General features: G+C 41.8%; 1 protein-coding gene across 2 annotated transcripts; it reads left to right on the top strand.

Annotated features, from left to right (window-relative positions):
* The first annotated feature begins 10,751 nt into the window (after positions 1 to 10,751).
* On the top strand, positions 10,752 to 14,784 carry LOC147897419 (pentatricopeptide repeat-containing protein CRR2, chloroplastic-like). 2 transcript variants are annotated; one of them, XM_087380988.1, is made up of 4 exons: positions 10,771 to 10,825; positions 10,945 to 11,573; positions 11,720 to 11,799; positions 12,267 to 14,784. In XM_087380988.1, exons 2-4 carry the CDS (start codon positions 11,415 to 11,417, stop codon positions 14,410 to 14,412), a joined length of 2,385 nt encoding a protein of 794 aa, XP_087237114.1. In that variant the 5' UTR covers positions 10,771 to 10,825; positions 10,945 to 11,414; the 3' UTR covers positions 14,413 to 14,784. The 2 variants fall into 2 exon arrangements, with proteins under 2 accessions (XP_087237113.1, XP_087237114.1); XM_087380987.1 differs by having other exon boundaries at positions 10,752 to 11,573.
* The last annotated feature ends 2,124 nt before the right edge of the window (positions 14,785 to 16,908 follow it).

The raw sequence follows: 16,908 nt of genomic DNA, 5'->3' as shown, positions 1-16,908 counted from the left end.
GAAATGCATAAGGTATGTGTAGCCTGTCAATTTGGGAAACAGGCAAGGAAACCATTTCCTAGACATGTTCAAGAGAGTAAGAAGCCATTGGAATGAGTCCACTCTGATGTGTGGACTACTAAAGCTGCATCTATTGGAGGTTGTCATTATTTTGTCACTTTTGTTAATGACTACAGCAGAAAAGTTTGGGCATTTCAAAGCTTTTAAAGCTATGGTTGAAAAAGAAACAGGCCTGCAAATAAAATGCCTAAGGTCAAATGGAGGGGGAGAGTACCTCTCAAATGAGTTTGCAAGGTCCCTACAAGAGCATAGCATGAAGCAGCAATATTCATGCAGTCATAGCCCACAGCAAAATGGACTTGCAGAAAGGAAAAGTAGGCATATTGGAGGGGTATCTCGGGCCATGCTAAATGAAAAAGACCTACCAGATTATTATTGGGCTGAAGCAGTTGCTACAGCAGTTTACATAATGAATAGGACTCCCACTGCAGCAATACATGGCATGACGCCAAAGGAGATGTATACTGGTAGGAAACCAGATATTTCTCATTTGAAAATTTTTGGTTGCATTGCCTATGTTCATGTGCCAGATGAGTTGAGGTCCAAGTTGGATCCAAAAGCTGAGAAGTGCATCTTTATTAGTTATTCTCTACAGCAGAAAGGGTATAGATGCTATAACCCTTCTACTCGTAAGTTTACAGTGAGCAGAGATGTTGTTTTTTATGATATGAGCAGCTGGTATAAACCAGTAAATAAGATCAATGATGTAGATGCACAAAATGGTAATGCTGCACAGAATTCACAACAGCAGTCACAAAATATTAGTGGACCTACAGTGTCCTCTAGTAGTGGTTCACATACTTCACCATGGATAGGCAGATTGAGATCAGGAGAATCTCCACAAAGCAATGCAGATAGTGGTATGCAGGTATCACGAAAAGGAAAAGAGAAGGTAGATCAGCCCATGGTTGATGTGAATGCCGGTCACTCTTATGTGGATGGTGAATCCAGTGGCTCAGAACAGAGCATTGATGAGGAATTGGGTATTCCTTCTGTTGTTACACCTGGAGTAAGGAAGACCAGGGATGTTTTGAGAGCACCTGGAAGTGAGCCTATTCTACGCGGGTCTACCAGAGCTAGGTATCCTATGGATAGGCTGAAATATGATGGATTTACAGCCATTCACTATGCCTATATGGTCAAAGTGATACAGGAACCAGAACCCACTTCCTTTGAGTAAGCCATGGGAAAAGAAAAATGGGAGAAAGCCATGGATGAAGATATGGATGCCTTGGAAGCAAATGCTACATGGGAATTGGTGCCTTTGCCTAAACACAAGAATGCAATTGGCTGTAAGTGGGTTTATAAGGTGAAGCACAATGCAGATGGTTCTGTGAACAGATACAAGGTAAGATTAGTTGTCAAGGGGTATGCACAGACATATGGCATTGATTATGAAGAAACATTCAGTCCGGTTGCAAGGATGGCAACTGTAAGAGCACTCATTGCTATGGCTGCATCAAAGGGATGGTCTTTACATCAGATGGATGTAAAGAATGCCTTCTTGCATGGTGATTTGCAAGAAGAGGTCTTTATGGAGTAGCCACCAGGTTATATTCATGCTATTCATCCTAAGTTTGTTTGCAGGTTGAAGAAAGCCTTGTATGGCTTGAAGCAAGCACCTAGAGCATGGTCTAACAAGATAGGACAGTATCTTGTCACTATTGGCTTTCAGATTTCCCAGGCAGATCATGTGACAAAAATAGAGAAAGGTATTATGCTGCTTGTCATTTATGTTGATGATTTGATCATCACAGGTGATAGTGATGAAGATATCCTTCATGTGAAAATGCTATTGAAGCAGAAGTTTGAGATGAACGATTCGGGAGAGCTGTGTTATTTCTTGGGCATTGAGGTGATTAGATCACCAAGTGGGATACGGCTCTTGCAGAGGCAGTATGGATTGGACATGCTATCCAAATATGGGATGACAGGCTGTAAGCCTATTTCAGTTCCTTTTGAGCAGAATGTGAAGTTGAGTGCAGATGCAAGTGAGCTTCTGGAAGACCCTACTATGTGCAAATGCATAGTAGGAAGTTTGATTTATATGACTATTACGAGGCTAGATTTGAGCTATGCTATTGGATTGGTAAGTCAGTTTATGCAGGCTCCAAGGAAACTGCATTTGGATGAGGCTAGACGCATGCTTAGGTATGTGAAGTCCACATTGCAGTATGGACTATTTTATGAGACTGGGGTTCAGATACAGTTGCATGGATACACTGATGCTGATTGGGCTGGTAGTATTTCTGATAGACGATCTACTAGTGGATATGTGTTCTCTTTTGGGAGTGCTGCAGTCACTTGGAGCAGCAAGAAACAGCCTACAATTGCCTTGTCAAGCACAGAGGCTGAGCACAGGGGTGCAGCAATGGCTGCATGTGAGGTACCTTGGTTGCATAAGCTACTTTATGATATGCATCAGTCTACAGATGGGCCAGTTGTCATTTATTGTGACAACATGAGCAGTATACACTTGGCAAATAGCCCAGTCTATCATGCTAGAACAAAGCACATTGAGGTGCATTATCACTATGTGCAGGAGAAGGTTTTACTAGGTCTTATTGATCTAGTTTATGTCAGCACAGAGGACCAGGTAGCTGACATATTCACGAAGGCATTGGGCGTAGAGATGCTGTGCAAGTTCAGAGACCTCCTTGGTGTGCAAGAATTGGGATTGAGCTCGAGGGGGAGTGTTGAGATATCGAGCTCCACTCATGATATGCTAGGGTGAGCATTGTGCATTTATGTCACTGACTTGTTAGCTGCAGATGCGGTTGGTACACCGCCCATGAATAATAGCTGGATGACAGCTATCCTTATGTACTCTAGTTCGTGCCTCAATTAGTACGCCACCTTAGTTAGCTGAGTTTGGTTTGAGACCCACATATAGGGTTCTTCTATTTCTTTGTACTAGAGTTCTTTTGGCTTTCACAACTAAGAAGAGGAAAACTATTTTCAGCCTCCACCTTTGTGTGTATTCCCCCATTGTGTATGTGAGAAAGCCGCAAGTGAGACTCCTTCCTTCTCTCCCACTATCTTCACAGTACCATGTAAATTTTCTCATGCAAATCCCCATGCAAGAAAGATATCTTGACATCCATCTGCATAAGCTCCATATCCTCTGCTACCACAAGTTCAAGTACACATCTAAGTTTGGTCATCTTCATGACCGGAGAGAAGATCTCATCAAAGTCTGCACCCTTCTCTTGCTTGAACCCTTTAGCAACCAAATCGGTCTTGTACTTAGGCACATCATCACCTGTGACTTTCACCTTGTAGACCCATTTACGTGGCAATGCTTTCTTTCCATGTGGCAAAGAAACCAAGTCCCAAGTCTTATTTTTCTTGAGTGAATTCATCTTTGATTTCATAGCACACTCCCACTTCCGCTGATCCTCACGCATCATAGCCTCTCTGTAGAGCAAGTAGGCTCCTTGCAATCAATATAAGCATCACATAGTCTGCCCCTAGAACAAATCTCTTAGGTGGTCTTAGAACAAATCTCTTAGGTGGTCTAGACACTCTAGACAATCTTCTCACAAGGTCAATTCAACTTGTTGTCCCACCCGCATATCAGCCATATTTGGCTCATCATTTCCACCAATAGATGGTCCATCATCTGCCCTTGATTGTGTACCTAAGGGAGTACTTGGTGGCACCATTTCCTGCACACTCAGTGCATGGATAGCTTGCTATCTATCAACATATGTGGGTGGATTCACATCCTAGAAATTGATTCTACTCATTTCCACATCCCTCATGGGTGTCTTATGCATCTTCTCATTGAAGACCACATCATGGCTTCGTATGATCTTCTTTGCTTCTGGATCCTAGAGCCGATAGCCCATCTCTCCACTTTCACCATAACCCAAAAAGATGCATTTCCTAGACTTAGGATCTAGCTTCTTCTAAAGCTCTTTTGGAACATGTGCATATGCCTCACACCCAAATATATGCAAATGAGAATAAGAGCGCTTCTTGCCACTCCATGCCTCTTTAGGAATACCACCATCCAAACTCATACTAGGTGATCTATTGATCACATGCAATGCCTTCATTGCCTCAGTCCAAAAACCACTAGAAAGACTTGCATTGAAAAGCATACATTGCAACCTTTCTTGAATCATGCGGTTTCGTCTATTCTGCAACCGGATTTTGCTCTAGATTATGGGGAGACGTGAAGTCCCTCTTGATCCCACGTGTATCACAAAAATGCTGAAAGTCATGAGAGATATACTCTCCACCATTATCGGTCCATAGGTATCGGTCCATAGGCATTTAAGTGTACTACCTGATTGATTTTCAGCCAAAGACAACCATTTTTGAAATACCTGGAACACATTGCTCTTCCGAGCTATAGCATAAGCCCACACTTTCCTAGTTGCATCGTCAATGAATGTCACATAGTATTCAGCCCCACCTAATGACCGTGTAGGCATGGGACCACATACGTCTAAATGCCCCAAATCACGCTTTTCAAGCTCTTTTTTTCCTCTTCTTTTATGGGATGATTTAGTCTGCTTCCCATAGAGACAATGCTCACAAAATTCAAAGTCAGAAAAACTCAAATGTGGTACATAACCCAAACGGCATAAGAGTTTCATTCCATTCCAACTCATGTGCCTCAACTGACAATGCCACAAAGAAGTACTTGGTTGCTCGGTTATTGTAACAACATGATTAGACACCCCTGATACATGTAAGGGATACAATGTTGCACACTTGGCACCTCTTGTCAAAACCATAGAGCCCTTCTAAATTTTCCAACTTTGAAAACGAAAGGTGGTCTGAAAACTGGCATCATCTAGCTAAACTGCTGAAATGAGACTCTTGGTCAGCTTAGGCACATGTCTCACATTTTTCAAAACAAATGCAAACCCATTTGCAAAAGAAAACTTTATGTCACCTGCTCCCACTATGTCACATGCATAGTTATTTCCAAGATGCACACAACTTGTCTTTCCACTGTCATAAGTGGAGAACCATTCCCTCTAGGGAGTAACATGGAATGAAGCACCAAAATCCAAAATCCAATCCCTTATCTGTTCTTTCCACAAAGAAAAGTTTGTCCCATCAAACTTTTTAATACTGAAAAACTCCTTTTAAGACATGGCAGAGGATGCCATGATGCAAATAAAGAGAAATCCCAAATGCTAGTGCCTGCAAGAAAGAATCACACCAAATACCAGGTGAACCCAAATATGCCTGCCACAATGGAGGGTAATATCACCAAAAACTCAAAGCTCAAAGCATCAAAATGCAACTGACTTGTGTGCATTTACTATGCATCCATATGAGCAAATCTTGCCCAAAAGAAAATGCCAACTGCAATGGCAAAACAATGGCAATCCCAATGCCAATAATTGCCAAAATGCCTCAAGCATAAATGTTGTCCATGAGCATATGCATCAATGAAATCTCATCCAAGAGATTATAGCATAACTTGGGCATCCATTGCAATATGTCAAAGCTTGCCCTTAGCATAAAATAGCATCTGCGTGCTAAACCGGCATCAATAAAAGCATACCACAAGGCAATCTGAGCCTATTAGGGCATCCAACAAGGATCACAATGCATCCAAATGGCCTGTAAAGCATCCACTACAACCCACTGCAAACCACGAATGAGCGCACATGGCTCAGATTGCAACCAAAGTGATCCACATAAAGTATATCCAAGAGATCACGGCAATGATCGCTAGTAAAAATAGAACTTGAAATGCCTCAAAACATGGGCATCACTGCATGATCGGACTCATTAAGATAATCTGCAAATATCTATCTTTTGCTGGAACTCCAAAATCCCAACCCATTAAAAAAATCCCAACCGATGAATGGGAAACGGGGAGTCAACCCTTGCAATTGACCTATAATCAAAAAATCAAAGGTTTGAAACTTTGAATGGATTTGTGATAGAGAAACAGATGATTCGACGCCTCAAAGAGACGAAACTTCTCCAAATCTCCATGAAATCATGCAAGAGTTGATAGGTAGGAGGTTTTGGGCCTTCAAAATGCAATGGAACAAACGTTTTTGGAAACCATGGTCCCAATCACCGGGTCCAACACATGGACCAAAAAATGCTTTTGCAAATAGACCTGTTTGTAAACACCACTGGAGTGCAAATGATGAGCAACACATAAGTTTTAGGACCTCCTGAGTCCATTGGAACTGACAGATCTGTGAATGGTTGCTTCAAACTCGAGTTCCAACACACTAACATAAAAACATTGAAGTAGAGACAATAAGTCAAAAATCCAACAAAATGATGCCAAATTCAAGAATGAAGGTTTTTTCAAACTCCCAAAGTGCAATGGACACCAAAATCAGGCAATGGTTGCCTCTACAGGTCATTATGGACTCTCAGTCATTGTCGAAGGGAACATGGGAATCATAAAAAACGCCTTTCCTCCAAAACCACCTGCAAGCTTGCAAAAAACCAGTCAGAGAACTTTTGAAAGGTTTCTATAAGGTCTCTGCACACTAGGATGCAGGTAAAGTCACCCAATGGAGCTTATGCTTCCTCCCATAGAGCTACAGTCATCAGACTTCGGGGGCTCCATTCTCACACTCGGCTCATCTAGAACACCTGCTCTCTAATACCAGTTGAAAGATCTCAACAACGGAAGCGGAACGGAAGAAGGTGAGAGAGAGGGAGAGCTAGAAGAGCGAGCCACACAAGCTTTGGAGGGTGGAGAACACCCTAATCTTCTCTGTCATTCATATATATATATATATGTGTTTGAGTATTGTACATAACCAGGGTTAAAGGCACAATGGCCTCCCCCCCCCCCCCTCTCTCTCTCTCTCTCTCTCTCTCTCCTCATCTTCCACCCTCTTTTCCGCACAACAAATCCAACTCGTCTTCTTTTTGGGCATTTTAGATTTTGGGCAAGCCTTATGAATGATTTATTATCATTCACCTTGGTTTGAAATGTGAAATGTCTCACACACTTTTTGACAATAGGTAGCCTAGGGAGAAGTTTTTGTTTTTTGAGCTACGGTTGAGCCATGTGTCACAATGGTAGATGTTGACTTTATATACATCTAACGGTGTGAATTTTGCTTTATTTTTTGATGTAATGATAGGTTAAAAAAGCATACAACGCTTTCTTTGATGCAGACACATGCACCCAGGGAGCGAGTGCAAGGGAGGACGTCTCGATAACCTTCATCTCCTTCCTTATCAATTTAGATCAATCAAGCTTAGCTTCCAAGGTCAAACGTCTTCTTTTCCTCCTCCATCACCAAGTAAAACATCTTCACATCTCCTTGTGATTACCGCATTGATGCAATATTCCATCATTATGTGCCAATCTGATGCAAACAATTTCTCCAAGATCAATAAGTGGGGGCTTGGGTTGGGAATCTAATCGTTGCCAACCTCCTTTTTTCACCAACATGTCCACATCAGGTAGAGGGCTTCCTCAACATCGTGCATGTGTTGATGGTATATATTCAGACTGCATCATTAGAGAATCATTGCGGGATTTTTTGGTGAATTTTGCCAACACTGATAGTTTTAAATTTTGGTAGCTTGCAGAGAGGCCATAGTAGATCTTCTCGAACACATTTACTAGCCTTCTTGGCAGCAACAGAAGCAACAACAACAACAACAGAATGAGCCATGATGGTCACCGAGCTTGTAGGCCATTGGTTGTGAGCCATGAATTCTGCTCAAGCATCCCCACATACTCATAAGAAACCTCAATGAGGTGCACTCAAGGATTAGCACCATCATGAAGATTCCCTATTGCTTCATTTTTCTCTCGGTTCCTTGGGTTGTTTTTTAGTGTCCTGCATTATGAGACAACTCTTCGTTATGGTGAAGGACTGTTTTCTTATTGCCTTTTCATCAAGTTGTTTGAGCCCACACGGCGGTGGCAGATAGCCATGACCTTCATCCTGTTGTGCTTCCTTGCTATTGAGTATTCATCTTGCTTGACGCTAGGTGTTGCATTGGCTGCCAACTTATAATAGTACGCAAAGGAGAGTTCCACTTGATTTGCATATTCATAGATTACCTGGAGGGATTTCAGTTTCGAGCTACTAATGACAAGGTCAATGGAGGGGTTGTAAAATGGTAAGGACAAACTATAGAACTATAAACGTCTTCTAATCATGTGAAAGCCTCCAGTTTGTCTACATGATTTCTAAGATAATGGTCATTGCACACCTATGAAGCAAGAGGTAGCTCTCTCCCCTTCAGCCAAGCTTGCGAATCTGCTCCACTTTAGGCATTTAGCATTGGAACATTCAAATGGTGGCAGCTTCCCCTGAGGAATGTCCAAATCTCCATGGATGCCCAAGAATCATTCTCACATAGGAGTAGTTGAGAACAGTGAGAATGTACAAGTTGGATTCAAGATCAGACATCTTTGCCACTTGAAAGCCATCATAGTGGTCAATTAGCTGGTTTGTATACCTTCAACATTTAGATGAATTGCCATACTTCTACGAAAATAAAATTTAAAAATGTTTCTTTGGAAAAAGAAAATTTAAAAATGTGAAGGATTTTGTTGAATCTGGGGGTTTGTATAGGTCAACTACAAAAGCTTGCGGATGTTTTTGACAAAGAGAATAGCACCAGAAAAGAAATATGCAGAGGCCCGTGTTTTGAGAGAGACCCAGTTCGCGCAACATTCTATCAACTTTATCTACTTCTTATTTTGCTCTTATTTTGATTGCCACCTTGCTCAATGCTATGTTATCTTCATTGTTTGTATTGATCGATGATGCAAAACAAAGGATTTAATGGAGGCATTGACAAAGGGTTAGCTTGCTGAGTGCATGCAGTAACACAATTTACTCTGTGTTTCGAGTTTCACCCTCACAAAGATTTGTGCATTATCAACTAAAGCGAACCAAGAATAGATGCTCTTGAGCCGTTTATTGATAGTTAATTTTGTTGAGGCAAAATATTTCAACTAAAGCGAACCAAGAATGGTTACTCTTGAGCCATCCATAGTTAATTCTATCTCTAGGAAGCTGCTATGACTACGTAAGTCCTTTGATTACGTAAGTCCATCGCCGACCTTCCCAAATAGATGCTAGGACACAAAGTTTGTTGATCTACCCCATTGTGTGCAAGATAGAAACAATATGTATACGAAGATCTACAATATGAATGAAAGAAAGCCGAAATCCAAGTTATGGAGATGTTGGGTGATGCTCATCATTGGCGCGATGCCCACACCCAGCTATCATCTTCATCCTAGCACAAACCAGAGCTAAGCGTGTTCTAGTCGACTTTCTAGAATGGGCTCATGGACTACACAAGGAATGTCGGTCTGTTCAAGACCATAGAAGGCTTTATGGCAAACCAAGGAGCCAGGGGTTTCACAAGTGGTGTGTGGGTCGCGGGTTCGCTAATTGAAGGATGATCAGTGGGGTCATAGGGACTGATCGAAAAATCTCATTTGATGAGGGCATTGTATGAAGAGAACAACACATTGAGGCGCGCTTTATATTCCAAAAGACGACGAGAATTTGAAATTTTTCTAGCATATCGCTAGTGGTGATTTTACATGTGTTTGACTACAATTTATGATTTCTGACATTCACATGATATGCCACTATCTTATCCATTCATGAGACTTATTATGGCAGGCAGCCTGGGGGGAAGTTCGAGTTTTTTGAGCTCTCCTTGAGCCACTTGTCACAATCGTAGACATTGATTTCAAGCAAATCTAACGGTGTGAAAAGCAAGGAAGCATAGTTAAGCTTTTTATCAAAAGGATGGGAGAAAAGCATAGAAGTGCTTTTGTCATAAATCTATATAATTCATAACAAGCACATGATTGTCAGCATTGTCTTCGTCTTCAAGCAATAGTGGAGAGGTATAGTTGCTTGAGTGTCTTCAACCAAGAATCCAATATTGGACTTCAGCTTCCAAAATATGGGCATCACAAAATTAATAATAAATCACCACCCCTAACATTTGCTGAGAGGATCGGGTCCTAACGGACCTTGTGTCGTGTCTCATGTCCACTATTTTCCCTTAAAAATTTGATAAAATACTAGGATTCAACTTTAATTTTGAGTACTAGTTAGGTGATCCAAGATGGAAAGGCTCCCTACTGCAAATCTAGTTTAATTTTGGTGATTTGGGTGAAGATATCTCTCTCTCTCAAGCTTTTTTAAAAATTCCATATTCCATGAGTCCTCTCCTCCTCTTCTTCTTCTCTCGCCTCCCTTCCAATTTGTGCGCACCATCTCTCACTCTAGGCACATGGAGGGTTTTGCGGAAGGTTTAGGTAGGATTCCAGGCATCCGATAGGCTTCCGCCGGCAAGAGGGGATATCCAATTGGAATGCAAGACCAAGTAATCGGATTTTGATCCTCTCATGTGCCCCTATTTCCGGCAGGGTCCAGCAAACTTCCGGCATTCATGTGCCCTTGATTCCGATAAGTCCACACTTACCAGATTGAAATCAGAATCGTATCATGTGCCCAAGCTATCTAGGAGGCCCACGGAAGTTATACTTCACCTTGTTTTTGGCCAGTAATGGTGGGCCAGCTTGGGAAAATGGATTTTCTTCGTGAAATCCAAGTACGGTTCAGTCAATCAAGCGGCCGATAACATAACAACAAATTAACTACACCAACGTCCAATCACCACGGCAAGGGAACCTCAACTTTGTTTAAAGTGAAAAAATCACACCCCCACACAGACATACTCCTCAACTGTGAACTTAGAAGGATCCATGCAAGATTTGAAGGAAACAGAAGCAAAAGGAAATAGCCTGGTTCTTCACACACCTGTCGGAGCTTGAAGCACTCAGACCTTTTCCATACAGATCTTTAGAAGCTCGAGCTTTATTCAGTTTCTTCAAGCCGTTCTTTTGTTTGGAACTGAAAACGTGATATTCCATTTCTTCAGACCGAGCTGGAAACGTAAGAGTCGATTTCGCAGCAAAGAGTGCTCTCGGCGAAGGGATTTCAGAAAGAATAGGGCAACCGCTGCATGCTTTCATAGAACAGCAGGGATTTTCTACATCTTTTACAAGCAGCAGCAGAAAGAATACTGCGGTTGCTGGAAACATTCATAGATTGGAGCAGCACGGATTTTCTACATCTTGTACAAGAAGCTGCAAACAGAAACATTCATTCATCGCAGGGCTTTTGAAATAGCAAAGCAAAAGGGAAACTTGAAAACATCCTCCAGTCAGTGATCACGCCTGGAAAACCAAGCAGAGACCTCGGTCAACATTTTCACCTGTTAGATTGCAAGAATCCTTACTCTCAACGTAACAACTCAGTTGTGAAAACTGCTCCGCAACAAACATAGCACAATAAGCAACAGTTCGTGCATCATCTCGATGTTGAGCTCCGTCTTGAATCTAATGAGCAATGGAGGGATATTCTTCGCTTGGGACTCTCCATTCATCGCCTCTCCTGTCTTATACAATCGCAAACACTTCTTTACCAAGAACTCGCGTCCTTTGGATTTCATGCTCGCAAAGGTTGCAGGTCGTCAAGACAGCAGACTCATTGGCGCCAAAAATCAAGGCGAGTGTTTGGTTCTCAGTTTAATGAACGCTTGATCAAGTTCACAGCGCATCACTAGTATTTGGTGTTGTAGAACAACTGAAATTAAGAATGTTAACTTTTAAGACATGAGGGAATGATCTCATTCCAGTCCTCGCGTTGTGCAGAGGAGACGTTGTCGAAAGGTGATCGATGGTGATAATTTTTTAGAGATTTCTGAGAGTTGTAGGCCTGTCGGCTCGACAAGGTGAACTTCTTGATCGTTTTTTTAATTTCACGGATTGGCTCACCATAAAGGATTGATGCTATGTAGGTTCAAGTGCGCTCTTAAAGGGCAGTGTTGCACGGGTGTGCATGAATTTGTATTCGTTTGTGCTTTTATTGCTGGATACGTTGCATCGGCTCCATGTTATCGATCAATCTCAGTAGGTCGTTTCTCCCATTTTAAGGAGTCGGCTAACATTCGTTTTACGCATTGCCAAGAACACCCTAGCCTTTGTGATATCGCAACTGGAAAAGCCATGTGCATGGGCAATTGTTGGTAGCTTCTTCTGGTAGAACAGAGCTATGCACTCACTCGTTAAAGAAGTGTGTTGAGCCAGTACTGGATGTGCTTCAAAGAGAAACTCTTGTAATTCTAGTCTCTCTCTAGTCTCTGTTATGCTTAAAGTCTAGTCATTGTTTGCATGCTCAGCAGTTGCCTACTTCTTGCAGGTTAGCATTAAATGCAGGCTCGCTTGCATGCGTTAAAACTCCTAAAAGTTTATCTGATGAGTTTGTTGAGGGAGTACATGCTCTTTACCCTATAGGCCACCAAGGAATCGACACATTTACAGACAACTTTTATCAGCTTCTGTATAGATGTGTCAGGCAGGAAGACCTAGCAGCTGGCAGGCAAGCTCATTGCCTTGTTGTGGAGGGTGGATTGGAGGCAGACACTGTCTTTGGAAGCTACCTTATCCGAACATTCAGTCTTTGTGAGAGTTTGTCAGAAGCAAACCAAGTATTCAGTAGACTTATTAATCCAAATGTATATGCATGGAGTGCAATTATTTCAGCACATGCTAAGCTTGGGAACAATAAGGAAGCTGTGAGACTTTATCACCAAATGCAAGTGTCCAATGTTGTACCAGATGGGCATGTTTTCATTGCGGTCCTTCAAGCATGTGTCGATACTTCAGGCCTCATACATGGCAAATGTATTCATGCTGATGTTATTGAAAATGGATTTGAATCAAATGTCTTTATTTGCAACAAACTCATTTCTATGTATATGAAGTGTGGGAGCCTTGAGGATGCATGCAAAGTGTTTGATAGGGCGACAAAACAAGATGTTGTAACGTGGAGTGCCATGATCTCAGGCTTCGTCCTGAATGGGCATACACAGGAAGCTTTGGGTTGTTTGGAAAAAATGGAGCAACATGGCGTTAGTCCAGACAGAGTCACTTATTTGAGCATTTTAAAAGCGTGTTGTGGCGCGGCAGCCTTAGATCAGGGTGAGATTATTCATGCTCGTCTCATTGAAGGTGGATTCGATTCAGACATATCCGTTGGTAATACCCTCATAAACATGTATTCAAAATGTGAAAGTTTTGAGGATTCTTTAAGGGTGTTCCATAGATTGCATGGGCAGAATGTGGTGACTTGGAGTGCGCTGATAGCAGCTCTGGACCAACATGGCCATGGACGAGAGGCCATTGAATGGTTTCAACAGATACAACAGACATGTGTGCAACTTGACCGTGTTATGTATGTCAGCATACTGAAAGCATGTTCTGGAACAGCAGCCCTAAATCAAGGAAAGTTAATCCATGCTCATATCCTTGAAGCTGGTCTTGTGTCAGATGTAAGTGTTGGTAGCACCCTTATTGACATGTATGCAAAATGTGGGAATCTTGAAGATGCAATTAGAGTATTTGTGAGATTGGCAAAACGAAATGTCGTGAGTTGGAATGCAATGATTGCTGGATTTGCTCTGCATAGTAAGCATGAGCTGGCTATAAAGTACTTTGAGAACATGCAACAACAGGGCTTGCAGCCAGATTCTGTCACATTTGTTTCTGTTCTTTCTGCATGCAGTCATGTAGGCCTAGTAGATGAAGGTCGCCATTATTTTGAGTTGATGACAGAAAATCATGGCATTGTTCCCAAGTTTGAACATTACAATTCAATAATTGATCTTCTTGGCCGAGCTGGAAAATTGAACGATGCAGTGTCCCTTCTTGAAACTATGCCATTCCAATTGAATATTATTGGGTGGACGTCTTTGCTTAATCATTGCAGAACTCATGTCAATGTAGAGCTAGGAAGGCGGTGCTTTAATCAAGTTGTTAAAATTGACTCCAAAAGCTCGGCTGCATATGTCCTTATGTCAAACATCTATGCTCGTGCTGGCATGTTGGAGGATGCTGCCAAAATAGAACAGCAGAGAAGATCTGCACATGCGTGGAAAAGGCCAGGTAAGGCCTTCATAGAGGTTGATAATAAGGTGCATGAGTTTGTTGTGGGAGACAAGAGTCACCGACAAAGTAACGCAATTTATGCCAAGTTAAAGAGCCTAAGTGTGCAAATGAAGAAAGAAGGATATGTTCCATGTTTAGATTTAGTGCTGCAATCAGTATCAGATGACGACAAAGAAGAGGCTTTGTATGGGCACTGTGAGAAACTGGCCATAGCTTTCGGCTTGATTTTTGCACCTGGAGGTGCAATTCGAGTGTCCAAGAATCTTCGCGTGTGCACTGACTGCCATGCCGCCACCAAGATTATGTCAAAAATTGAAAAGCGAGAGATCATAGTAACAGATGCATACCGTGTGCATCATTTCAAGGAGGGAGCATGCTCTTGTAAGGATTACTTTTGAGATGTGTATGGTTGCATTCAAGCTCTTGCACCTGAGTCTCAACTATAAGGGATGGACTTGGCACAAAATCTAGCTTCCTAAAGTTCATTTGGCACTGACCAGGCTAGAATGTGGTAAGAGCTTGTGGATATGCACCTGCTACAAAATAGAAGAGACACTATTAACGAAGGCATCATACTGGAAATTTTCAGTCTCATCAGATCTGACAAGGGAAATGCGTACTGTGGATTCTCCTTGCCATTGTATTCTGTGTGCTAGAGAAGCCCAGCCCTTGTCCACATAAATTGTGCCCCATGATGTATAAGACTTTGCATTACAAGTTTTAAAGGATTAGGGACAGACTGTTGGTCATTATGGCACAGTATCTTTTAAGACTTTTCATGCAAAATATGATCATCTTGAAAGGAGAAAGGAACATGCCTTTTTGAAGAAACTCTTGCCTTATTGTGAGCACCCTTTGAATTCCTTGTCAATAAAAAGATTATAAACTTGCTTTCCATGCTAGACACAATTGGAAAGGATGGAGTGCTAGTTGAGGAAGTCCCAGTTACTTCTTTTCGCTCTGTAACTTTGCAGATTATAAAAGATACCAAGGCTTACTTGAAACGAATATTCTATGTGGCAATATGCTCGAAAAGGATTCATACTGTCTAGTAAGAAATGAAGCCCATGGTAGAATTTGTTTCACAGGTTAGCATGCCAATAACAATGCGTATTGGGGAGATCTTTGAATGAGATCAAAAGGAAAAGCTAGAATGCGATTGGAGTTGGTCTTGAATACATGGGACCCTTAACCCCTAGGGGTTTACTACTACAAAGCATTTGAGGGGTCCACGTACATAGGGGCTTGTGCAAATTGACACAAAAGTGCCTACAGACATCCAGCACAAGGGCATGGAAGTTTCCAGTTGAATACCATGTTCTGTAGAATGATGCATTTATTCAATATGCGGAAGAGGAAGCACTTTAAGATGTAATTGATGAATATCATGGACATGGTCTTCAAAGAGTGGTGATAATGCTGGTAATTGACAAAGGGAATAATGCATTGTCTTAGGGCAGAGAGTCATGGAGGCTCTTGAAAAGCAACAAGATGTCCATCAATTTAAACTATGTTATCATAAGAAGATCTACAAATCTCCTTGGAACCAGTGTTCTCAATGGGTAAATTCCATTTGACCCTAGATTTGACCCACACAACACAATAGATGTTTGGCGTGATGGAACATTACTTTATGGCACACTCTCAGTTTTTTCCAAGTGATTTGCTCATCTTCAAAGAGCTTCTTTGACTTTTACTTATAAGATATTTTCATACTATTACATTTACATCATCTTACATAAGTATCTGTAACAAAGGTGACCCTTAGTTATTTTAGCCTAGTAGGTTCTTTTAAAAAGGGCTTGTAATTAAGTGGGCAGCCAAATGTTGCCATGTGGCATCTTAGGGAAGCTGTCCCATAAGTCATGTTGCTATTGTTGTTAAATGGGGGGGGTTCCTGGCTGTTGTACACATTCGTTCATGATAAGAAATAAAGTCCGACTTCTTTCCAGCTAAGCTCACAATGCTCTTGGCTAGGACCTGTTTCCTAGCCTAAGAAGTTCTCTTTCTATCCTATTGCTAGTGCAGCCCATCACTAGCTGAGGTTCTACATGTAATTCCAGGTATCAAAAATGAAATTGCACATGATTTTCATGCTGTCATTTCCCTTTGTCACTTTCCGCTGTTATTCCTGCTTACTTAGGTTGTGAAACTAGAGTAAACTAGCAGGCAGTAGGCTAGTTTCTCTACAGTGGTATCAGAGCTCTTTTCGAGGGAATTGTGTGGGAAAATGTTGTTATTGGGTTCTGAAAATTGGGGCACACTATCTTGAGGCCAAGGACTACCTCTCTGCAAAATTTCATCACCAGAAGTTGTCCCAATCATTCTCTGCCACGTATCAGCCTGTGAGGGACCCAAAAATTCCAACTGCTCAGATTTTGGGGCTTTTTGCATCATTGGAAAGATCTTGATCTCCTGATCATCCCTATGTGCTGGAATCACAAAGTTGTTAGGTTTTGACCCCACATTGCACTCGAATTCTAGTCGCAGGTGGAATTGACTGCCAGTCAACGATCTATTAGTTGAATGCACCAAATTTCGTCATATCTGGCTTGTTCTGATCGCCACAGCCTCCAGGTGCTGCTCCTAAACTCTCGTGGAGATCAAATGGAGGAGCTATGAACAAATTCTACTGGCTGGAATAGAAGATCTGCTGCGGAAATTCAGATTTACCATGCCAATTCGGGTCAGCCTTAGTGCATATGGTCGCCCAGCTCTATGGATGCAGTTGACAAAGTTTGATAGTGATCAAAATTCTCTTGCTGAGCAATTCAAAATTCAGTGCATCTGCAAGCGCAGGACAGTTATTGCCAAGTACTCTGGCAGTTCTTGCAATCCAGTGAATGATCCTTCTATCACACTGATGTTTTGAGTCCAAACAGTGCTTTTATATG

This window comes from Dipteris shenzhenensis, chromosome 10 (assembly GCF_047967505.1).
Source record: "Dipteris shenzhenensis isolate YYH24624 ecotype China chromosome 10, Dip_SZ_1.0, whole genome shotgun sequence".
NCBI classification, from domain to species: domain Eukaryota; kingdom Viridiplantae; phylum Streptophyta; class Polypodiopsida; order Gleicheniales; family Dipteridaceae; genus Dipteris; species Dipteris shenzhenensis.
Note: the sequence above shows the minus strand (reverse complement) of the source record. Positions and strands in the feature narration are given on the sequence as shown.

Excerpts from the sequence above, each read along its gene's own strand:
- LOC147897419 (XM_087380987.1), top strand. The coding sequence starts at position 11,415 with ATGGAGGGATATTCTTCGCTTGGGACTCTCCATTCATCGCCTCTCCTG. Across the intron at positions 11,574-11,719 it reads CATTGGCGCCAAAAATCAAG|AGGAGACGTTGTCGAAAGGT; the intron begins GCGAGTGTTTGG and ends CGCGTTGTGCAG. Across the intron at positions 11,800-12,266 it reads AGGCCTGTCGGCTCGACAAG|GTTAGCATTAAATGCAGGCT; the intron begins GTGAACTTCTTG and ends TACTTCTTGCAG.